This window comes from Gallinula chloropus (genome assembly GCF_964237585.1).
Source record: "Gallinula chloropus genome assembly, contig: HAP1_SCAFFOLD_597, whole genome shotgun sequence".
Lineage (NCBI taxonomy): Eukaryota > Metazoa > Chordata > Aves > Gruiformes > Rallidae > Gallinula > Gallinula chloropus.
The window spans coordinates 688-24834 of NW_028168294.1; the positions used below are offsets into that span (position 1 = coordinate 688).

Consider the following 24147-nt stretch of genomic DNA (forward strand, 5'->3'; position numbering starts at 1 on the left):
GAGGAAGAAGGGGGAAAAAAGGGGGGAGGAAGAAGGGGGAAAAAAGGGGGGAGGAAGAAGGGGGAAAAAAGGGGGGAGGAAGAAGGGGGAAAAAAGGGGGGAGGAAGAAGGGGAAAAAAGGGGGGAGGAAGAAGGGGGAAAAAAGGGGGGAGGAAGAAGGGGGAAAAAAGGGGGGAGGAAGAAGGGGGGAAAAAAGGGGGGAGGAAGAAGGGGGAAAAAGGGAGGAGGAAGAAGGGGGAAAAGGGGGAGAAAAGGGGGGAAAAGGGGGAGAAAAGGGGGAAAAAGGAGGAGAAAAGGGGGGAAAAAGGGGGGAAAAAGGGGAAGAAAAGGGGGGGGAAAGGGGGAGAAAGGGGGGGAAAAGGGGGAGGAAGAAGGGGAAAAAAGGGAGGAAAAGGGGGGGGAAGGGGGGAAAAGGGGGGAAAAAGGGGGGGAAAAAGGGGGGATAAAAGGGGAGAAAAAAGGGGGAGAAAAGGGGGGGGAAATGGGGAGAAAAAAGGGGGAGAAAAGGGGGGAAAAAAGGGGGGAGAAAGGGGGGAAAAAAGGGGGAGAAAGGGGGGAAAAAGGGGGAGAAAGGGGGGAAAAAAGGGGGAGAAAGGGGGGAAAAAAAGGGGGAGAAAGGGGGAAAAAAAGGGGGAGAAGAAGGGGGGGAAAAAGGGAGGGTGGAAGGGGTAAAAGGGGAAAAAGGGGGGGAAATGGGGAAGGAGGGGAAAAAAGAGGGGAAAAAAGGGAGGGAAAGGGGGGGAAAGTGGGAGGAAAAGGGGGAGGAAATGCTAGTATTGTATATACAAAGGCAGGCAGAGGTGTCTATATACAGGGGGCGCCTATGTACAGCCGCTACTCCTTCTTCTTGGCCACCGTCAGCTCCACGCCGGGCAGGCGGAACCCGCCCTTGGTCCCGCTGTCGGTGCTGGAGGACGAGGACAGCCGGGATTTCTTGGCCGTGGCCCCGCCGCCGCCACCGCCTGGGGCCCTGGCGGCCTCGTCGTCGCTGCCCGTCACCTCGTAGGAGCCTTTGGTTTTGGAGCCGATGCCCCCGAACGTCCCGAATTTGGCTTTGCCCTGCTTGGCCTTCTCAGCCCCGTCCAGCTCCGAGGGGCCGGCGGGGTGGGACGAGCGCTCGTCGCTGAAGGACGACGACCGGTGCCGCGTCTTCCTGCCTTTGAAGAGGGAGAACTTCCCGCCTTTGGCCACCTCCAGCTCCCCTTCCGCTGAGCCCAAACTGATCTTGGAGCTCTTCAGGTCACCTTTGGAGCCCGAAATGGAGCCAGAAGCTTCCGGGGAGCTCAAGGAGCTGCTGTTCTTCCCTTTCTGCTTGGAGAAGTTGAATTTGGGCATCTTGAGTTTGGATTTCTTCAACCGGGCGTCCGGCTCCTCCACTTCCAGCTCCGCCGAGCCGGCTCGCGCCAGCTCCACGTCCCCCCCCGGGAACTCCACGTCAACCCCCATCTCCCGGCCCTTCGCCTCGTGTGGGTCGGAGAACACGAACTTGGGCATGCGGAGCTTGGGGAACGACACCTTGCCCAGGCTGCCTTCTGGGCTAGCGGGACCCCCGACTCCCACCTTGGGGCCGCTGAGGTGGAGACTCCCCCCAGTCTCCCCAGAAATGGCGGCTCCACCTTTGATCTTCGGCCCTTTTACGTTGAGGTTAAAACCCGACGTGGCAACTTTGGGTGCAGACACATCCAGGGATGGAGCTTGAAGGTGGATGTCCCCTCCAGGCCCCTTCACGTCGAGGCGAGGGGCTTCCACGTTGACTTTGGGCCCTTGGATGTCAACGGCGCCGTCGAGGTTTGGTCCTTTCAGCTTCAGGTCGACGTCGGGCACGGAAGCGCCAACCTTCAGGCCTCCTTTCCCTTGGGGACCTTCGAGACTGACGTCGGCTCCATCCACACTGGGACCAGAAAGGCTGAACTGGGGGAGTTTGAGGGACGGGAGCTTGATGGTGCCACCCAAAATTTCATAGCCAGCGTCGCCGGCCGCGTCCCCCGCTGCTCTGGGGGAGGTAACGCTGGTGGAAAGGCCGAGATCTCCTTTCAACTTTGGTCCTTTCAGGTTGACATCCAGATCCGGGGCGGAAACACCCACCGAGGGCCCTTTGAGGTCGAGGCCTGGGAGGTTGAGGTTCCCACCCGGGGCCTTCACGTCCGCCTCCATCCGCGGGACGGAGCAGTCGACGCCGCCTCTCACGCTGAGCTCAGGGGCCTCCACAGTGGGGGATTTGAGCTTGGGCAGCTTCATCTTGCCCCCCAAGCCTCCAACGCTGAAGCCTGGGGCCTCCAGGCCGACGTTGGGCCCTTCCAAGGAACCCGACACATCCAAATCTCCCTTGAGCTTTGGTCCTTTCAGGTTTCCATCGAAATCGGGTCCGGAGAGTTGGGGCCCTTTGAGCTTCACATCGAGACCTTGGAGGTTGAGATCAGCCGACGGGAGACTCGCGCTTCCTGCCACCGCTGGGCCAGAGATCTCCAAGCTCGTATCCGGCATTTCCAGGCCCAGACCCATCTTCCCCACCCCGGGCAACTTCAGTTTCCCTTCAGGACCTTCCAGTTCCACTCCAGGAACGCCACCAACTTCCCCTTTTACTCTTGGTCCTTTCACATGGAAATCAACATCCGGCGCTGAGATGGAGGGGACGGCAACGTCAATGGCGGGTCCTCTCAGGTCACCCTCCATCTTCACGTCCCCCACGCTCACCTGCCCACTGGGAAGTTGGATCTTTGGCTTCTTCAGGCTCACATCAGGACCTTCGACATCCAGGCCAAGGCTCGGCCCTTTCACGGTCGGCACGGAGACCTCGAGGTCGGGCGCCTTCAGTTCCCCTTCCAGTTTCGGGGTGTCCCCTCTGAACCGGTGTGATTTCAGGTCGAATTCGACGTCAGGGAAGGAGATCTTCCCAAACATGGGCTTCTTCACTTTGGGGGACTTCACCGCCGCGTCACCTTTCACCGTCACATCCGGACCGGCTACGTTCACGTCCAGGTCTGGGGCCTTCAAACCCGCCTCCAGCTCCCCACCAGCCACGTTCACATCAAACCCACCTTTCTTCCCTTTAACCTTGGGGCCGCTCATATGAAGTTTCGGCATCTTGAACTTGCTCTTCTTACCCTTCCCAGCCACGTTGACGTCGGGAGACTCCACGTTCAGCTCCACCTCGGGTAAATCCGCTTCCACCCCGGGGACCTTCAGTTCAGCCTTTGGACTTTTCATCCCGAACCCAAACTTGGACTTCTTAAACTTGGGGGCTTTGACATTGGCCTCGGGGCCTTCAAAGCTCATGTCGGGACACTCAACGTCAACCTCAGGGCCTTTGATTCCAAATTCTGGGCCTTTGATGTCAACTTCAGGACCTTTCAGGCTCCCTTCTACCTTGGGGGTGGAGATGTCAAAGCCACCCCTCGTTTTGTGGCCTTTCAAGCTCAGGTCTATCTCAGGCATGGAGATTTTAGGAACATTCACATGCATTTCTGGCATCTTCAGTTTAGGACCTTTGACTTTGCCCTCCGGACCTTCCACACTCACGTCTGGGACGCTGACATCAACCTTGGGGCCCGTGAGATCGACCTCCGCCTTCGGCAGGTTCAAATCCACGTCGGGACCTTCTCCTTTGAAGCCAAGTTTGGGCAGCTTCATTTTAGGCATCTTGATTTTGCCCTCCAGACCATCCACATCGACCTCGGGCCCCTCAAGATCTATTTTGGGGCCTTTGATGTCAACTTCGGGACCCTTCAGACCTCCCTCAAGCTTTGGGACCTGAAGGTCAGCATCACCTTTCACCTTCAGTCCCTTGAGGTTCAGGTCGATGTCGGGCATGGAGATCTGGGGGGTCTTGATGTGCATCTCAGGCATCTTGAACTTGGGGCCCTTCAGCTTCCCCTCTGGCCCTTCAATGTTCACGTCCGGTGCCTGAATGTCCAACTTGGGGCCTTTGAGATCAACATCTGGACACTGTAAATCCCCTTCCAGCTTTGGCACCGAGACCTCCACGTCCCCCTTCACCTTGGGGCCCTTCAGGTTGAAGTCAACATCAGGCATGGAGAACTTGGGGGCCTTGATGTGCATCTCGGGCATCTTGAACTTGGGGCCTTTGAGTTTCCCCTCTGGCCCTTCGATGGTCACATCGGGAGCCTCAAGGTCTATTTTGGGGCCTTTCAAATCACCTTCAAGCCTGGGTCCGGAAACATCTACATCTCCTTTCAGCTGAGGGCCCTTAAGGTTGAGGTCGACATCCGGGAGGGACACCTTGGGGGCCTTGACGTGCATTTCGGGCATGGTGAACTTGGGGCCTTTGAGTTTTCCACCCACGTTCAGATCAGGAGTCTCGACATCGATGCTGGGGCCCGAAATATCCAGGTCTCCCTTGGGGAGGTTCACATCCACGTCCACCCCTTCTCCTTTAAATCCTGGCATGGAGAACTTGGGCATTTTGAACTTGGGCAGCTTGAATTTCCCCTCCGGGCTGTCGACATCAAGGTCTGGGGCACCAACGTCTAACTTGGGACCACTGACAGTGACCTCTGGACCTTTCAGTTCACATTCCGCTCCTGGCAGCGACACGTCCACGTCTCCCTTCACTTTGGGGCCCTTCAGGTTGAAATCAACGTCGGGCATGGAAATCTTGGGGGCCTTGATGTGCATCTCGGGCATCTTGAACTTGGGGCCCTTCAGTTTCCCTTCAGGCCCTTCAATGTCCACATCTGGACACTCAATATCCACCTTGGGCCCAGACACATCAAGATCAGCTTTGGGCAGGTTCACATCCACCTCGGGGCCTTCGGCCTTGAAGCCCGGCATCCCAAATTTGGGCATCTTGAACTTGGGCAGTTTGAACTTCCCTTCTGGGCCATGGATGTCCACGTCGGGAGCTTCAATGTCAACTTTGGGGCCCTTGATGTCCAGCTCAGGTCCTTTCAGGTCACCCTCAATCTTAGGGACTGACACATCCACATCCCCCTTCACTTTGGGGCCCTTCAGGTGGAAGTCAACGTCGGGCATGGAGATCTTGGGGGCCTTGATGTGCATCTCGGGCATCTTGAACTTGGGGCCCTTCAGCTTCCCCTCAGGTCCTTCCAGCTCCACATCAGGGAGGTCAACATCGACTTTGGGGCCCTTGATGTCAACGTCTGGGCCCTTCAAATCACCCTCCAGCTTGGGAAGGGAAACATCCACATCTGCTCCTCCTTTCACTTTGGGGCCCTTCAGGTTCAGGTCGATGTCGGGCATGGAGATCTTGGGGGCCTTGATGTGCATCTCAGGCATCTTGAACTTGGGGCCCTTCAGTTTCCCTTCAGGCCCTTCAATGTCCACATCTGGACACTCAATGTCCACCTTGGGCCCAGACACATCAAGATCAGCCTTGGGCAGGTTCACATCCACCTCGGGGCCTTCGGCCTTGAAGCCCGGCATCCCGAACTTGGGCATCTTGAACTTGGGCATCTTGAACTTCCCTTCTGGGCCATGAATGTCCACATCAGGGGCTTCAATGTCAACCTTGGGGCCCTTGATGTCCAGCTCAGGTCCCTTCAGGTCACCTTCCAGTTTTGGAGCAGAAACATCAAAGTCTCCCTTCACTTTGGGGCCCTTCAGGTTCAGATCAATGTCAGGCATGGAGATCTTGGGGGCCTTGATGTGCATCTCAGGCATCTTGAACTTGGGGCCCTTCAGCTTCCCCTCAGGCCCTTCCAGCTCCACGTCAGGAAGGTCAACATCGAGTTTGGGGCCCTTGATATCAACCTCTGGGCCTTTCAAGTCACCCTCCAGTTTCGGGACTGACACATCCACATCCCCCTTCACTTTGGGGCCCTTCAGGTTGAGGTCAAAGTCCGGCATGGAGATCTTGGGGGCTTTGAAATGCATCTCAGGCATCTTAAATTTGGGACCCTTCAGCTTCCCTTCTGGGCCCTCGATGTGAACATCTGGGGCACCAACATCCAACTCAGGACATTTAACATCAACTTTCGGCCCTTTCAGGTCACCTTCCACACTCGGCACAGACACGTCCACATCCCCCTTCACTTTCGGGCCTTTCAGGTTCAGGTCAAAGTCCGGCATGGAGATCTTGGGGGCTTTGAAATGCATCTCAGGCATCTTCAACTTGGGGCCTTTCAGTTTTCCTTCTGGTCCTTCAATCTCCACGTCAGGAACATCTATGTCAACTTTAGGTCCTTTGATGTCCAGCTCAGGACCCTTCAGGTCACCTTCCAGTTTCGGGACTGACACATCCACATCTCCCTTCACTTTGGGGCCCTTCAGGTTCAGGTCGATGTCAGGCATGGAGATCTTGGGGGCCTTGATGTGCATCTCAGGCATCTTGAACTTGGGGCCCTTCAGTTTCCCCTCAGGCCCTTCAATGTCCACATCTGGACACTCAATGTCCACCTTGGGCCCAGACACATCAAGATCAGCTTTGGGCAGGTTCACGTCCACCTCGGGGCCTTCGGCCTTGAAGCCCGGCATCCCGAACTTGGGCATCTTGAACTTGGGCATCTTGAACTTCCCTTCTGGGCCATGAATGTCCACGTCAGGGGCTTCAATGTCAACTTTGGGGCCCTTGATGTCCAGCTCAGGACCTTTCAGGTCACCCTCAATCTTAGGGACTGACACATCCACATCCCCCTTCACTTTGGGGCCCTTGAGGTGGAAGTCCACATCAGGCATGGAGATCTTGGGGGCCTTGATGTGCATCTCGGGCATCTTGAACTTGGGGCCCTTCAGTTTCCCCTCAGGCCCTTCAACATCCAGTTCGGGAACGTCAATGTCAACCTTCGGCCCTTTGATATCAACATCTGGCACACTCAGGTCTCCTTCCAGCTTTGGCACTGAAAGATCCACGTCCACACCTCCTTTGACCTTGGGACCTTTCAAATTCAGGTCCAAGTCCGGCATGGAGATATTGGGACCCTTGATGTTCATCTCAGGCATTTTGAATTTGGGGCCTTTCACTTTTCCTTTGGGACCTTCAACCTCCAGGTCCGGAACGTCCACATCCACCTTCGGTCCTTTCACATGCAAATCCGTGTCCTTCAGTTCCACCTGAGGGAGCGACACGTCCACGTCCCCCTTCACTTTGGGGCCCTTCAGGTTCAGGTCGATGTCGGGCATGGAGATCTTGGGGGCCTTGATGTGCATCTCGGGCATCTTGAACTTGGGGCCCTTCAGCTTCCCCTCAGGCCCTTCAATGTCCACATCTGGACACTCAATGTCCACCTTGGGCCCAGACACATCAAGATCAGCTTTGGGCAGGTTCACATCCACCTCAGGGCCTTCGGCCTTGACACCAGGCACCCCAAATTTGGGCATCTTGAACTTGGGCAGTTTAACTTTACCCTCCGGCCCATGAATGTCCACGTCTGGCGCCTCAATGTTGACTTTGGGGCCCTTGATGTCCACCTCAGGCCCTTTCAGTTCCCCTTCCAACTTGGGGGTGGTAACATCCAACTCTCCTTTCATCTTGTGGCCTTTCAGGTTTAGCTCCACATCCGGCATCGAAACTTTGGGGGAGGAAATGCTCAAAAATGGCATTTTGAACTTGGAACCTTTGGATTTGGCCTGTAGGTCCACATCTGGAGCAGCAACCTCAACTTTTGGACCAGATATTTCAACATCAGGTTTTTTGAGTTTCACATCCACGTCTGGGCTTTGAACTTTAGGCCCAGAAAAGCCAAATTTGGGGAGTTTAAACCTGGATTTTTTAGCTTTTCCTTCCAGATCGAGCTTTGGACCTTCAACCTCGAGTTCTGGGCCTTTGATATCGAGCTTGGGACCTTTCAGCTCACCCTCGATTTTGGGGACAGAGGCATCAATGTCCCCTTTGAGTTTGGGGCCTTTGAGATTCAAGTCGATGTCGGGCATGGAGATTTTGGGAACGTTGAATTGCAGCTCTGGCTTCTTGAATTTAGGACCCTTCAGTTTTCCTTCTGGGCCTTCAATGTCCAGGTCAGGCAGGGAAACGTCAACTGCTGGGCCAGAAAGAGCAACGGTGGCTTCAGGGAGGTTGATATCAATATCTGGGCCTTCTCCTTTCGAGCCAGGAAACCCAAACTTGGGCATTTTGAACTTGGGAATTTTCACTTTGCCTTCAGGACCATGGAGATCAAGGTCAGGAGCTTCAATGTCGACCTTGGGGCCCTTGATGTCCAACTCTGGACCCTTCAGGTCACCTTCCAACTTGGGGACAGAGACATCCACTTCCCCTTTCACTTTGGGGCCCTTCAGGTTGAAGTCAACGTCAGGCATGGAGATCTTGGGGGCCTTGATGTGCATCTCGGGCATCTTGAACTTGGGGCCCTTCAGCTTCCCCTCTGGCCCTTCGATGTCCACATCTGGACACTCAATGTCCACCTTTGGCCCAGACACCTCCAGGTCTCCTTTTGGCAGGTTCACATCCACCTCGGGGCCTTCAGCCTTGACACCAGGCATCCCAAATTTGGGCATCTTGAACTTGGGCAGTTTTATTTTACCTTCTGGGCCATGGATGTCCACGTCAGGGGCTTCAATGTCCACCTTGGGGCCCTTGATGTCCAGCTCAGGACACTTGAGCTCACCCTCAATCTTAGGGACCGACACGTCCACATCTCCCTTCACTTTGGGGCCCTTCAGGTGGAAGTCAACATCAGGCATGGAGAACTTGGGGGCCTTGATATGCATCTCAGGCATCTTGAACTTGGGGCCCTTCAGCTTCCCCTCAGGCCCTTCCAGCTCAACGTCAGGGAGGTCAACGTCGACCTTGGGGCCCTTAATGTCCAGATCAGGTCCTTTCAGGTCACCCTCAATCTTAGGGACTGACACATCCACATCCCCCTTCACTTTGGGGCCCTTCAGGTGGAAGTCAACGTCGGGCATGGAGATCTTGGGGGCCTTGATGTGCATCTCTGGCATCTTGAACTTGGGGCCCTTCAGTTTCCCCTCAGGCCCTTCCAGCTCCACATCAGGGAGGTCAACATCGACTTTGGGGCCCTTGATGTCAAAGTCTGGGCCCTTCAAATCACCCTCCAGCTTGGGAAGGGAAACATCCACATCTGCTCCTCCCTTCACTTTGGGGCCCTTCAGGTTCAGGTCGATGTCAGGCATGGAGATCTTGGGGGCCTTGATGTGCATCTCGGGCATCTTGAACTTGGGGCCCTTCAGCTTCCCCTCAGGCCCTTCAATGTCCACATCTGGACACTCAATGTCCACCTTGGGCCCAGACACATCAAGATCAGCTTTGGGCAGGTTCACATCCACCTCGGGGCCTTCGGCCTTGAAGCCCGGCATCCCGAACTTGGGCATCTTGAACTTGGGCATCTTGAACTTCCCTTCTGGGCCGTGGATGTCCACGTCAGGGGCTTCAATGTCAACTTTGGGGCCCTTGATGTCCAGCTCAGGTCCCTTCAGGTCACCTTCCAGCTTGGGAGCAGACACATCGATGTCTCCTTTTACTTTGGGGCCCTTCAGGTGGAAGTCAACATCGGGCATGGAGAACTTGGGGGCCTTGATGTGCATCTCAGGCATCTTGAACTTGGGGCCCTTCAGTTTCCCCTCAGGCCCTTCCAGCTCCACATCAGGGAGCTCAACATCGACTTTGGGGCCCTTTATGTCTAGATGGGGACCTTTCAAATCACCTTCCAGCTTGGGGACGGAGACATCCACATCTCCCTTCACTTTGGGGCCCTTCAGGTTCAGGTCGATGTCAGGCATGGAGATCTTGGGGGCCTTGATGTGCATCTCGGGCATCTTGAACTTGGGGCCCTTCAGCTTCCCCTCAGGCCCTTCAATGTCCACATCTGGACACTCAATGTCCACCTTGGGCCCAGACACATCAAGATCAGCTTTGGGCAGGTTCACATCCACCTCGGGGCCTTCGGCCTTGAAGCCCGGCATCCCGAACTTGGGCATCTTGAACTTGGGCATCTTGAACTTCCCTTCTGGGCCATGAATGTCCACATCAGGGGCCTCAATGTCAACTTTGGGGCCCTTGATGTCCAGCTCAGGTCCCTTCAGGTCACCTTCCAGCTTGGGAGCAGACACATCGATGTCTCCTTTTACTTTGGGGCCCTTCAGGTGGAAGTCAACGTCGGGCATGGAGAACTTGGGGGCCTTGATGTGCATCTCAGGCATCTTGAACTTGGGGCCCTTCAGTTTCCCCTCAGGCCCTTCCAGCTCCACATCAGGGAGGTCAACATCGACTTTGGGGCCCTTGATGTCCAGATGGGGACCTTTCAAATCACCTTCCAGCTTGGGGACGGAGACATCCACATCTCCCTTCACTTTGGGGCCCTTCAGGTTCAGGTCGATGTCGGGCATGGAGATCTTGGGGGCCTTGATGTGCATCTCAGGCATCTTGAACTTGGGGCCTTTCAGTTTCCCCTCAGGACATTCCAGCTCAACATCAGGAAGGTCGACATCGACTTTGGGACCCTTGATGTCAAGGTCTGGGCCCTTCAAATCACCCTCCAGCTTCGGGACTGACACATCCACATCCCCCTTCACTTTCGGGCCTTTCAGGTTGAGGTCAAAGTCGGGCATGGAGATCTTGGGGGCTTTGAAATGCATCTCAGGCATCTTAAATTTGGGACCCTTCAGCTTCCCCTCTGGACACTCTAACTCAACTTCTGGAGCCTCTATGTCCACTTTTGGCCCCTTTACTGTAACCTCAGGTCCTTTCAGGTCACCTTCTACCTTGGGAAGGGAAACATCGATATCCCCCTTTCCTTTGGGGCCCTTCAGGTTCAGCTCGAAGTCGGGCATGGAGATCTTGGGGGCCTTGAAGTGCATCTCTGGCATCTTGAACTTGGGACCCTTCAACTTCCCCTCTGGGACCTCAATATCCACATTGGGAGCTTCTACGTCCAGAGTGGGACCTTTGATATCCACATCGGGACCCTTCAGTTCACCCTCTAGTTTTGGGGTGGAAATGTCCACGTCCCCCTTCACTTTGGGGCCTCTCAGGTTCAGGTCGATGTCGGGCATGGAGATCTTGGGGGTCTTGAAGTGCATCTCAGGCATCTTGAACTTGGGACCTTTCAACTTTGCTTCTGGACACTCCAGGTCAACGTCGGGAACATCAACATCCAGTTTGGGGCCCTTGATGTCAACCTCTGGGCCCTTCAAATCACCCTCCAGCTTCGGGACAGACACGTCCACATCCCCCTTCACTTTGGGACCCTTCAGGTGGAGGTCAAAGTCCGGCATGGAGATCTTGGGGGCTTTGAAATGCATCTCAGGCATCTTAAATTTGGGGCCCTTCAGCTTCCCCTCTGGGCCCTCAAGGTCAAGATCAGGAACATCAATGTCCACTTTGGGTCCTTTAAGTTCCAGGTCTGGAGCTTTGACATCAGCTTCTATTTTGGGTACGGAAACATCCACATCCCCCTTCACTTTGGGACCTTTCAAGTTGAGGTCTACATCAGGCATGGAGAACTTGGGGGCTTTGATGTGCATCTCGGGCATCTTGAACTTGGGGCCCTTCAGCTTCCCCTCTGGCCCTTCAATGTCCACATCTGGACACTCAATGTCCACCTTGGGCCCAGACACATCAAGATCAGCTTTGGGCAGGTTCACATCAACATCTGGAACTTCTCCCTTCAGCCCTGACATCCCGAACTTGGGCATCTTGAACTTGGGCATCTTGAACTTCCCTTCTGGGCCGTGGATGTCCACATCAGGGGCTTCAATGTCCACCTTGGGGCCCTTGATGTCCAGCTCGGGACCTTTCAGGTCACCCTCAATCTTAGGGACCGACACATCCACATCTCCCTTCACTTTGGGGCCCTTCAGGTGGAAGTCAACATCGGGCATGGAGATCTTGGGGGCCTTGATGTGCATCTCTGGCATCTTGAACTTGGGGCCCTTCAGTTTCCCCTCAGGACACTCCAGCTCAACATCAGGAAGGTCAACATCAACTTTGGGGCCCTTGATGTCAAGGTCTGGGCCCTTCAAATCGCCCTCCAGCTTAGGGACTGACACGTCCACATCTCCTTTCATTTTGGGGCCCTTCAGGTTCAGGTCGATGTCGGGCATGGAGATCTTGGGGGCCTTGATGTGCATCTCAGGCATCTTGAACTTGGGGCCCTTCAGCTTCCCCTCTGGCCCTTCAATGGCCACATCTGGACACTCAATGTCCACCTTTGGTGCAGTCACATCAAGATCAGCTTTGGGCAGGTTCACATCAACATCTGGAACTTCTCCCTTCAGCCCTGACATCCCGAACTTGGGCATCTTGAACTTGGGCATCTTGAACTTCCCTTCTGGGCCATGAATGTCCACGTCAGGGGCTTCAATGTCCACCTTGGGGCCCTTGATGTCCAGCTCGGGACCTTTCAGGTCACCCTCAATCTTGGGGACTGACACGTCCACATCCCCCTTCACTTTGGGGCCCTTCAGGTGGAAGTCAACATCAGGCATGGAGATCTTGGGGGCCTTGATGTGCATCTCGGGCATCTTGAACTTGGGGCCCTTCAGCTTCCCCTCAGGCCCTTCAATGTCCACATCAGGGAGGTCAACATCGACCTTGGGGCCCTTGATGTCAACGTCTGGGCCCTTCAAATCACCCTCCAGCTTGGGAAGGGAAACATCCACATCTGCTCCTCCCTTCACTTTGGGGCCCTTCAGGTTGAGGTCGATGTCAGGCATGGAGATCTTGGGGGCCTTGATGTGCATCTCGGGCATCTTGAACTTGGGGCCCTTCAGCTTCCCCTCTGGCCCTTCAATGTCCACATCTGGACACTCAATGTCCACCTTGGGCCCAGACACATCAAGATCAGCTTTGGGCAGGTTCACATCAACATCTGGAACTTCTCCCTTCAGCCCTGGCATCCCGAACTTGGGCATCTTGAACTTGGGCATCTTGAACTTCCCTTCTGGGCCGTGGATGTCCACATCAGGGGCTTCAATGTCAACCTTGGGGCCCTTGATGTCCAAATCAGGTCCCTTCAGGTCACCTTCCAGTTTTGGAGCAGAAACATCAATGTCTCCTTTCACTTTGGGGCCCTTGAGGTTGAAGTCCACATCGGGCATGGAGATCTTGGGGGCCTTGATGTGCATCTCGGGCATCTTGAACTTGGGGCCCTTCAGCTTCCCCTCAGGCCCTTCAATGTCCACATCTGGACACTCAATGTCCACCTTGGGCCCAGACACATCAAGATCAGCTTTGGGCAGGTTCACATCCACCTCGGGGCCTTCGGCCTTGAAGCCCGGCATCCCGAACTTGGGCATCTTGAACTTGGGCATCTTGAACTTCCCTTCTGGGCCATGAATGTCCACGTCAGGGGCTTCAATGTCCACCTTGGGGCCTTTGATATCCAGCTCAGGTCCTTTCAGGTCACCCTCAAGCTTGGGGACAGAGACATCGATGTCTCCTTTCACTTTGGGGCCCTTCAGGTGGAAGTCAACGTCGGGCATGGAGATCTTGGGGGCCTTGATGTGCATCTCTGGCATCTTGAACTTGGGGCCCTTCAGTTTCCCCTCAGGCCCTTCCAGCTCCACGTCAGGGAGGTCAACATCGACTTTGGGGCCCTTGATGTCAAGGTCTGGGCCCTTCAAATCACCCTCCAGCTTGGGAAGGGAAACATCCATATCTGCTCCTCCCTTCACTTTGGGGCCCTTCAGGTTCAGGTCGATGTCGGGCATGGAGATCTTGGGGGCCTTGATGTGCATCTCGGGCATCTTGAACTTGGGGCCCTTCAGCTTCCCCTCTGGCCCTTCAATGTCCACATCTGGACACTCAATGTCCACCTTGGGCCCAGACACATCAAGATCAGCTTTGGGCAGGTTCACATCAACATCTGGAACTTCTCCCTTCAGCCCTGGCATCCCGAACTTGGGCATCTTGAACTTGGGCATCTTGAACTTCCCTTCTGGGCCGTGGATGTCCACATCAGGGGCTTCAATGTCAACCTTGGGGCCCTTGATGTCCAAATCAGGTCCCTTCAGGTCACCTTCCAGTTTTGGAGCAGAAACATCAATGTCTCCTTTCACTTTGGGGCCCTTCAGGTTGAAGTCCACATCGGGCATGGAGATCTTGGGGGCCTTGATGTGCATCTCGGGCATCTTGAACTTGGGGCCCTTCAGCTTCCCCTCAGGCCCTTCAATGTCCACATCTGGACACTCAATGTCCACCTTGGGCCCAGACACATCAAGATCAGCTTTGGGCAGGTTCACATCCACCTCGGGGCCTTCGGCCTTGAAGCCCGGCATCCCGAACTTGGGCATCTTGAACTTGGGCATCTTGAACTTCCCTTCTGGGCCATGAATGTCCACATCAGGGGCTTCAATATCAACCTTGGGGCCTTTGATATCCAGCTCAGGTCCTTTCAGGTCGCCCTCAAGCTTGGGGACAGAGACATCGATGTCTCCTTTCACTTTGGGGCTCTTGAGTTTCAAGTCAACGTCGGGCATGGAGATCTTGTGTGACTTGATGTGCATCTCAGGCATCTTGAACTTGGGGCCCTTCACCTTCCCCTCGGGACACTCCAGGTCAATACTGGGTCCCTCAACATCTACTTTGGGCCCCTTGATGTCTACTTCTGGCCCTTTCAAGTCGCCTTCTACCTTTGGAGCCCCAATCCCCATCTCTCCTTTCACTTTCGGGCCCTTCAGGTTCAGGTCCACATCTGGCATGGATATTTTGGATGTTTTGATGTTCAGCTTCGGCATCCTGAACTTGGGGCCTTTCCATTTCCCTTCTGCTCCTCCAACATCCAGCTCTGGCCCCTCAAGATCTACCTCAGGCCCAGAGATGTCTACCTCTCCCTTGGGCAGGCCGATGTCTACCTCGGGTCCCTCAAGCTTCGGGCCGGACACGTTGAAATGAGGCATCTTCACTTTGGGGGTCTTCAGTTTGGCTTCTGGACACTCCAGGTTGACATCTGGGAGCTCAACATCTACTTTTGGCCCCTTGATGTTGACATCAGTTCCTTTCAAGTCACCTTCTACCTTCGGCAGGGCAACATCCACCTCTCCCTTCACTTTGTGTCCCTTCAGGTTCCAGTCGACATCCGGCATGGACAACTTCGGCCCCTTGAGATTCAGCTTCGGCATCTTAAATTTGGGGCCTTTTATTTTCCCTTCTGGACATTCCAAATCCACCTCAGGCACATCCACATCCACTTTGGGACCTTCCACATCTATTTTGGGGCCTTTCAGATCTCCAGAGACCTTCAGGCCGGATATATCTGCATCTCCTTTCAGCTTGGGGGCCTTCAAACCCAGATCCACGTCCGGCATGGACAGCTTCGGCGTCTGCACGTTCAGCTCGGGCATTTTGAACTTCAGACCTTTGCCCTTCACTTCTGGTCCTTCCACATCCACACTGGGCACATTGATGTCTACCTTGGGAGCAGAAATGTCCACCTCACCCTTTGGAAGGGTCACGTTGACCTCAGGGCCCTCTCCTTTCAGGCCAGGAACCCCAAACTTGGGCATTTTCAGCTTGGGCATCTTCAGTTTACCTTCTGGACCGTGGAGATTGACATCTGGCACATCAACATCCACCTTGGGGCCCTTGATGTCCAGCCCAGGTGCCTTCAGCTCCCCTTCCAGCTTCGGGGCAGAAACATCCAGGTCTCCTTTCACTTTGGGGCCTTTCAGGTTGAGGTCAATGTCAGGCATGGAGATCTGGGGGGTCTTGAAGCTCACGTCGGGCATCTTCACCCCTGGGCCCTTGATTGTCCCTTCTGGCCCTTTGATGTCCACACTGGGCATGTCAATGTCTACCTTGGGACATGAAATGTCCACCTCACCCTTTGGAAGGGTCACGTTGACCTCAGGGCCCTCTCCTTTCAGGCCAGGCACCCCAAATTTAGGCATCTTCAGCTTGGGCATCTTCAGTTTGCCCTCTGGACCATGGAGATTGACATCTGGCACCTCAACATCAACCTTGGGGCCCTTGATGTCCAGCTCAGGACCCTTCAGGTCAGCTCCTACGGTGGGGATGGAGACGTCCACCTCACCCTTCACTTTAGGGCCTTTCAGGCTCAGGTCAACGTCTGGCATGGTGACCTTGGGGCCCTTGATTGTCCCTTCTGGCCCTTTGATGTCCACACTTGGCAGATCAATATCTACCTTGGGAGCAGAAATGTCCACCTGGCCCTTTGGAAGGGCCACATTGACCTCAGGACCCTCTCCTTTCAGTCCAGGAACCCCGAATTTGGGCATCTTCAGCTTGGGCATCTTCAGTTTACCTTCCGGACCATGAAGATTGACATCTGGCACATCAACATCAACCTTGGGGCCCTTGATGTCCAGCCCAGGTGCCTTCAGCTCCCCTTCCAGCTTTGGGGCAGAAACATCCAGGTCTCCTTTCACTTTGGGGCCTTTCAGGTTGAGGTCGATGTCAGGCATGGAGATCTGGGGGGTCTTGAAGCTCACATCGGGCATCTTCACCCCCGGGCCCTTGATTGTCCCTTCTGGCCCTTTGATGTCAACACTTGGCAGATCAATATCTACCTTGGGAGCAGAAATGTCCACGTCACCCTTTGGAAGGGTCACATTAACCTCAGGACCCTCTCCTTTCAGTCCAGGAACCCCAAACTTGGGCATCTTCAGCTTGGGCATCTTCAGTTTGCCCTCTGGACCGTGGAGATTGACATCTGGCACCTCAACATCCACCTTGGGGCCCTTGATATCAAGTCCAGGTGCTTTGAGCTCCCCTTCCAGCTTTGGGGCAGAAACATCCAGGTCTCCTTTCACTTTAGGGCCTTTCAGGCTCAGGTCAACGTCTGGCATGGTGACCTTGGGGCCCTTGATTGTCCCTTCTGGCCCTTTGATGTCAACACTGGGCAGATCAATATCTACCTTGGGAGCAGAAATGTCCACCTGGCCCTTTGGAAGGGTCACGTTGACCTCAGGACCCTCTCCTTTCAGTCCAGGCACCCCAAATTTGGGCATCTTCAGCTTGGGCATCTTCAGTTTACCTTCCGGACCATGAAGATTGACATCTGGCACATCAACATCAACCTTGGGGCCCTTGATATCAAGTCCAGGTGCTTTGAGCTCCCCTTCCAGCTTTGAGGGAGAAACATCCAGGTCTCCTTTCACTTTGGGGCCTTTCAGGTTGAGGTCAATGTCAGGCATGGAGATCTGGGGGGTCTTGAAGCTCACGTCAGGCATCTTCACCCCCGGGCCCTTGATTGTCCCTTCTGGCCCTTTGATGTCCACGCTGGGCACGTCAATGTCTACCTTGGGACATGAAACATCCACCTCACCCTTTGGAAGGGTCACATTGACCTCAGGGCCCTCTCCTTTCAGTCCAGGAACCCCAAACTTGGGCATCTTCAGCTTGGGCATCTTCAGTTTGCCCTCTGGACCGTGGATGTCCACATCTGGGGTTCCAATGTCAACCTTGGGGCCCTTGATGTCCAGCCCAGGTGCCTTCAGCTCCCCTTCCAGCTTTGGGGCAGAAACATCCAGGTCTCCCTTCACTTTGGGACCTTTCAGGCTCAGGTCAACGTCTGGCACGGAGATTTGGGGGCCCTTGACGTGTCCCTCTGCCACCGTGACCTTGGGCCCCTTGATGTCAACCTGGGGCCCTTTCAAGCCACCACCCACCTTCGGGACGGAACCATCCACTTCTCCTTTAACCTTCAGCCCCTTCACGTTCACATCCAGACCCGGGACGGGGCCTTTCAGACCCCCCTCCAGTCCTCCCAGTTGGACATCAGGAACCTTGGCGCCCACCTCGAGCCCCTTGGAGCCGAGTCCTTTCACCTCCCCTTCCACCCTCGGGAGGGTGACACCCGCGTCCCCCTTCACGTGAGGGCCCTTCAGGTTCAGGCTCACGTCCCCCAATGAGATTTGGGGGGTCTCAACCTTCTGGAACTTGGGGTTCTTGCATTCTCCTTTGAGGGCTGCGTCGGGAAGGCTGAAGCCTACTCCCGCCTCGCCCTTGGGGAGCGCCGGCTCCAGCGCCGGCCCTTCGGGGACGGTGAATTTTGGGAAGGGCAAGTGAGGTATTTTGACTTTGCCCGTGGCGCCGTCAACGCCAACGTCGGGGAGACCCCCCACGGGGCTTCCTTTGACCCCCACGCTGGGGACCCCCACTTCTGGGGAAGAACCCTTCAACCCAACGTCCAACTGGGCCTTCGGGACCTGAACCGAGGGGGTCCCGGAGATTTCGGGTCCCACAACCTGGACGGATGAGGAAGAAACGTCCACACTCGGAACCCGCGGGGGCTCCAGCAAGGGGAGGTCGGTGCCCACCGGTGGGGTGGGAGCTCCTGTGCCCGATCCCCCCACGGGGAACCCAAATTTGGGCATCTTCAAGACGGGGATCTTGATTTTCCCCACGTCAATGGGTGGGTTCTCCACCCCCGGGGAAGGAACCTCAACCCCGGGGCCTTTGATGCCTCCGTGAAGACCAGGGGTGGTAGAATCGGGGTGCAGCCCCCCCAGCAGTTCCCCTTGGACCCCCACGCTGGGGCAGCGCCCTTTGAGATCCAAGCCAGGACCCTTCACGTGGAACCCGGCGTCCATCTGTCCGTTCGCCTCAACCCTGGACCAACTTCCAGGGGGGTGGGGGCCCAGCTCCGCCCCTCCCATAACGAGGTGTCCCCCTGGAATCTCCATGGTAACAGCTTTTCCAGTTTCCCCACCAGGAACTGGGGTCTCCAGCACCGAAGGCTCCACCCGAGTCCTCCCCTGGGTCCCCGATACGGGTGCTCCAACATGGAGGCCCAACGTGGCGGCCGGAGGCGCCCCCGCGGCGCCCGCGCTCCATCCCTCGGCCGTGCCCACCGCCGCGGGGTCCCCGGGCGTCTCGGCGTCGCTCTGGGGGGTCCCCCGGCTGGGGATGCGGATGGTGATGTCGGGGCCGATGACGTCGGCGTCGTGGCGGGTGACGTCCACGGTGTAGGCCGTCACCTTGCGCGTCACCGTGATGGTCCTGCTCTGCGTCCCGCCGGCCTCCGCCGCCGCCGCCTCCTCCGGCTTCAGGCGGGGCTTGATCTTCGTCGCGTAAATCCTCTGGTACTCCTCATCGTCACCGCTCTGCAGGGGGGGAAATGGGAGCTTTGTGAACACTGGGAGCCTTCCTCCCCGCCCTCCACCCCCTCTTCATCATCCTCATCTTCCCCCAGGAGCCTTCCTCCCCGCCCTCCATCCCCAATTCATCATCTTTATCTTCCCCCAGGAGCCTTCCTCCCCGCCCTCCATCCCCAATTCATCATCTTTATCTTCCCCCAGGAGCCTTCCTCCCCGCACTCCATCCCCTCCTCAGCCTCATCATCTTCCCCCAGGGGCCTTCCTCCCCGCCCTCCATCCCTTCCTCATCATCTTCCCCCAGGGACCTTCCTCCCCGCCCTCCATCCCTTCCTCATCATCTTCCCCCAGGGGCCTTCCTCCCCGCCCTCCATCCCTTCCTCATCCTCATCCTCATCCTCATCATCTTCCCCCAGGAACCTTCTTCCCCGCCCTCCATCCCTTCCTCCTCCTCATCCTCACCCTCTTCCCCTGTTAACACCAGGAGCCTTCCTCCCCACCCTCCATCCCTTCCTCATCCTCATCCTCACCCTCTTCCCCTGTTAACACCAGGAGTCTTCCTCCCCTCCCTCCATCCCTTCCTCATCCTCATCCCCTATTAACACCCGGAACCTTCTTCATCCTCTTCCCCTGTTAACACCGTAAGCCTTCCTCCCCACCCTCCATCCCCTCCTCATCCTCATCCCCCATTAACACCGTAAGCCTTCCTCCTCTCCCTCCATCCCTTCCTCATCCTCCTCCCCCATTAACACCTGGAACCTTCTTCATCCTCTTCCCCTGTTAACACCGTAACCCTTCCTCCCCACCCTCTGTCCCCTCCTCATCCTCTTCCCCTGTTAACACCGTAACCCTTCCTCCCTGCCCTCCGTCCCCTCCTCATCCTCTTCCCCTGTTAACACCGTAACCCTTCCTCCCCGCCCTCCACCCCTTCATCCTCCTCCTCCTCCTCTTCCTCCCCTCCCCCCCCGACTCACCAGCACGACCTCGGTGGTGCCGGGGGGTGGCACCTCGTGCGCCCACCCGTGTCCCGGCCCCGGGGACCGGTCCCCCCGGCGCTGGAGCCGCAGCCCCACCCGGTGCTGCCCCAGGGTGTTGAGCAGCTGGGTCACCTCCCCGCACTGCAGGTCCTCGAAATACACCGTGGCGCTCACAATCTGATCCCCTGCGGGGTGGGGGGACACAAAAGGGGGGGAGATATTTTGGGGAGGGGGTAAGGAGACCCCTCCCCACCTGCCAACCCCCCTGTACGTGGGACGGGGAGCGACGGCGCTCGAGCTGTGGGGTCGTTGAGGGAGGAGGAAGGGGATGGGGTGGGGGAAGACTCAATGGACACCAAAAATCCACCCCCCAACCTGCCCCCCCAGGACCATGTCCCCCCAAAACCACCCCCAACCTGCCCTCCAGGACAATGTCCCCCCAAAACCAGCCCCAACCTGCCCCCCAGGACAATGTCCCCCCAAAACCAGCCCCAACCTGCCCCCCAGGACAATGTCCCCCCCAAACCCCCCCCCAACCTGTCCCCCAGGACAATGTCCCCCCCAACCCCCCCCCCCCCCAACCTGCCCCCCAGGACAATGTCCCCCAAGAACCACCCCCAACCTGCCCCCCCCCACGACAATGTCCCCCCAGAACCACCCCCAAGCTCCCCCCCAAACCCTCCCTCCAACATCTGGCCCAGGACAATGTCCCTCCCAAAACCACCCTCAACCTCCTCCCCAAGAACAATGCCCCCCCTAAACTCTCCCAACCTGTCGCCTAGGACAATGTCCCCCCAAAAATCCACCCCCCAGGACAACGCCCCCCTAACCCTCCCCCCCCAAAAAACCCCCAACCTGCCTCCCCAAAACCACCCCCAACCCACCCCCAAGGACAATGCCCCCCCAAAACCAGCCCCCAACCTCCACCCCCACCACCCCAACCCCTGCAACTCCCCTCAGGAGAATACCCCCCCCGCCCCCCCAAACCACCCCCAACCCGCCCCCCAGGACAATGCCCCCCAAAACCACCCCCAACCTCCCCCCCAAAACCTCCCTCAACCTTCCCCCCAGGACAATGCCCCACCAAACCCACCCCCAGCCTGCCCCTAGGACCCCCAAATCCCCCCCTAACCCCTTCCCCAGGACAATAAACCCCCCCTTGACCCCACCTTCCTGCACGACCCCCATCTTGGCGGCCGGCGAGTTCTGCTGCACACGCTTGACGAAGACGCCGCCATCGGTCTGGTCGATGGTGATGCCATGGGAGCCGCTGCCCTGCCAACTGGGGAGCAGGATCTCCCGGGTCTCCTCCTCCTTCTCCATCTGGGGAGGGGACAGGGGGACGTCCAAGGGGGTGGAGAAGAAGCCATGGGGTGTGGGGAGGGGGTTTTGGGTTGGGTTGGGGTGGTTTTGGGTTGGGTTGGGGTGGTGGGATGATGAGGGAGAGCAGAGAGGAGCAGGATCTCCCGGGTCTCCTCCTCCTTCTCCATCTGGGGGGGGGGACAGGGGGACGTCCAAGGGGGTGGAGAAGAAGCCATGGGGTGTGGGGAGGGGGTTTTGGGTTGGGTTGGGGCAGGATGAGGAGGAGGTGCTGAGTGTGGGGAGGGGGGGTTGGGTTGGGTTTTAGGGGGCTGAGCAGGATCTCCTGCATCTCCTCCTCCTTCTCCATCTAAGAGGGAACAGGGGGGACACCCAAAGGGGTGGAGAAGAGGTGCTGGGTGTGGGGAGGGGGGTTTGGGGTTGGGTTGGGGTGGGTTTGGGTTGGGTTTTGAGGGGATGCTGAGGAGGTGCTGGGTGTGGGGAAGGGGTTTGGGTTGGGTTTTGGGGCGGGGGGGAATGCTGAGGAGGTGCTAGGTATGGGGAGGTGGGTTGGATTGGGGTGGTTTTGGGTCGGGTTGGGTTTTGAGGGGATGCTGAGGAGGTGCTGGGTGTGGGGAGGGGGTTTTGGGTTGGGTTGGGGTGGGATGCTGAGGAGGTGCTGGGTGTGGGGAGGGGGTTTTGGGTTGGGGTGGTTTTAGGTCGGGGTGGGTTTTGAGGGGATGAAGAGGAGGTGCTGGGTGTGGGGAGGGGGTTTTGGGTCAGGTTGGGGTGGTTTTGGGGGGATGATGAGGAGGTGCTGGGTTTGGGGTTGGGTTTTGGGTCGGGGTGGGTTTTGAGGGGATGAAGAGGAGGTGCTGGGTGTGGGGAGGGGGTTTTGGGTCAGGTTGGGGTGGTTTTGAGGGGATGAAGAGGAGGTGCTGGGTTTGGGGTTGGGTTTTGGGTTGGGGTGGTTTTGGGGGGATGATGAGGTGGTGCTGGGTGTGGGGCTGAGTTTGGGGCTGGGTTGGGGTGGTTTTGGGTCAGGGTGGGGTGGGATGCTGAGGGAGAGAGGAGCCAGCCAGCTCCACCCCACTGACCTTGCTGGGACGCTGGGCCTGGCCGGATCCGCCCCGGGATTCCCACCAACGTCACTCCCGGACCCTGCGGCACCTCCCGTTCCTCCTTCCAGCCTGGGGGGGCAGTGGGGGGTCCCCGTCAGCTCACGGTGTCCTCCCCCCTCCCTTCCAGCCACCTTCCCTCTACCCAGGGGCAACGGCACCCGCGGCGCTTCCCGGTCACCCGGCGGATGGTGCGGCGGGTCAGCGCGGCGCGGAGGGAGAAGGTTCCGGAGCCAAAGGGCGGCCAAGGGCCACCAAGGGCAGGGGAGGAGGAAAGGGAAAGGGGAAAGGGAGGAGGAGGAGGAAGAAGGGGAAAGGGGAAAGGGGAAGGGAGGAGGAGGAGGAGGAAGGGGAAAGGGGAAAGGGGAGGAAAGGAGGAGGAGGAAGGGGAAAGGGGAAAGGGGAAGGGAGGAGGAGGAGGAGGAGGAAGGGGAAAGGGGAAAGGGGAGGAAAGGAGGAGGAGGAAGGGGAAAGGGGAAAGGGGGAGGAAAGGAGGAGGAGGAGGAAGGGGAAAGGGGAAAGGGGAGGAAAGGAGGAGGAGGAGGAAGGGGAAAGGGGAAAGGGGAGGAAAGGAGGAGGAGGAGGAAGGGGAAAGGGGAGGAAAGGAGGAGGAGGAGGAAGGGGAAAGTGAGAAGAAAGGAGGAGGAGGAGGAAGGGGAAAGTGAGAAGAAAGGAGGAGGAGGAGGAGGAGGAGGAGGAAGGGGAAAGTGAGAAGAAAGGAGGAGGAGGAGGAAGGGGAAAGTGAGAAGAAAGGAGGAGGAGGAGGAGGAAGGGGAAAGTGGGAGGAAAGAAGGAGGAGGAGGAGGAAGGGGAAAGTGGGAGGAAAGAAGGAGGAGGAGGAGGAAGGGGAAAGGGGGAGGAAAGGAGGAGGAGGAGGAAGGGGAAAGGGGAGGAAAGGAGGAGGAGGAAGGGGAAAGGGGAAAGGGGAAGGGAGGAGGAGGAGGAGGAGGAAGGGGAAAGGGGAAAGGGGAGGAAAGGAGGAGGAGGAAGGGGAAAGGGGAAAGGGGGAGGAAAGGAGGAGGAGGAGGAAGGGGAAAGGGGAAAGGGGAGGAAAGGAGGAGGAGGAGGAAGGGGAAAGGGGAGGAAAGGAGGAGGAGGAGGAAGGGGAAAGTGAGAAGAAAGGAGGAGGAGGAGGGGAAGGGGAAAGTGAGAAGAAAGGAGGAGGAGGAGGAAGGGGAAAGTGAGAAGAAAGGAGGAGGAGGAGGAGGAGGAGGAGGAAGGGGAAAGTGAGAAGAAAGGAGGAGGAGGAGGAAGGGGAAAGTGAGAAGAAAGGAGGAGGAGGAGGAGGAAGGGGAAAGTGGGAGGAAAGAAGGAGGAGGAGGAGGAGGAAGGGGAAAGGGGAAAGGGGGAGGGAGGAGGAGGAAGGGGAAAGGGGAAGGGAGGAGGAGGAGGAAGGGGGATGAACTCCCCTCTATCCAGCTCCCAGCGCAGACGGGACGAGCCGGATCCTGCAGAGCCGCCCCCAAAGCTGCTCACAGGGGCTCCCCCCCCCCCGACCCCCCCCCTCATTAAGCTCTCACTTAATTACCTTAATTACCCCCCCACTCCCAAAGCTGAGGGTCCCAGCACGACCCTTCCAGAAGGTTCCAACCCAACGAGGGCACCGACCTCCCAGGGTGGAGAGGTTGAGTGTGTGTGACACCCCCCCATGATGTCACCTCCTCTGCTGCCCCCCCCCCCAAAATACACCCCCCACCCCCCCAAATACCCCCCAACCCCCTCAGAACCCCCTGGGGGTGTTTACTGGGAGCTCGGGGGGGAGGGGGAGGGGAGGACCAGGTCCTTCAGCAGCCTGCAGGTGTCCT

The 24147-nt window shown here is 57.4% G+C and overlaps 1 protein-coding gene across 1 annotated transcript; it reads right to left on the minus strand.

Annotated features, from left to right (window-relative positions):
• Positions 1-716: 716 nt before the first annotated feature.
• On the minus strand, positions 717-21248 carry LOC311204624 (neuroblast differentiation-associated protein AHNAK-like; the record flags this gene model as incomplete). The annotated part of the gene is made up of 7 exons (XM_084281025.1): positions 717-8499; positions 8722-11493; positions 11656-12099; positions 12262-17151; positions 17473-18957; positions 19923-20110; positions 21095-21248. 7 exons carry the CDS (start codon positions 21246-21248, stop codon positions 835-837), a joined length of 17598 nt encoding a protein of 5865 aa, XP_084137151.1. The 3' UTR covers positions 717-834.
• Positions 21249-24147: the final 2899 nt, after the last annotated feature.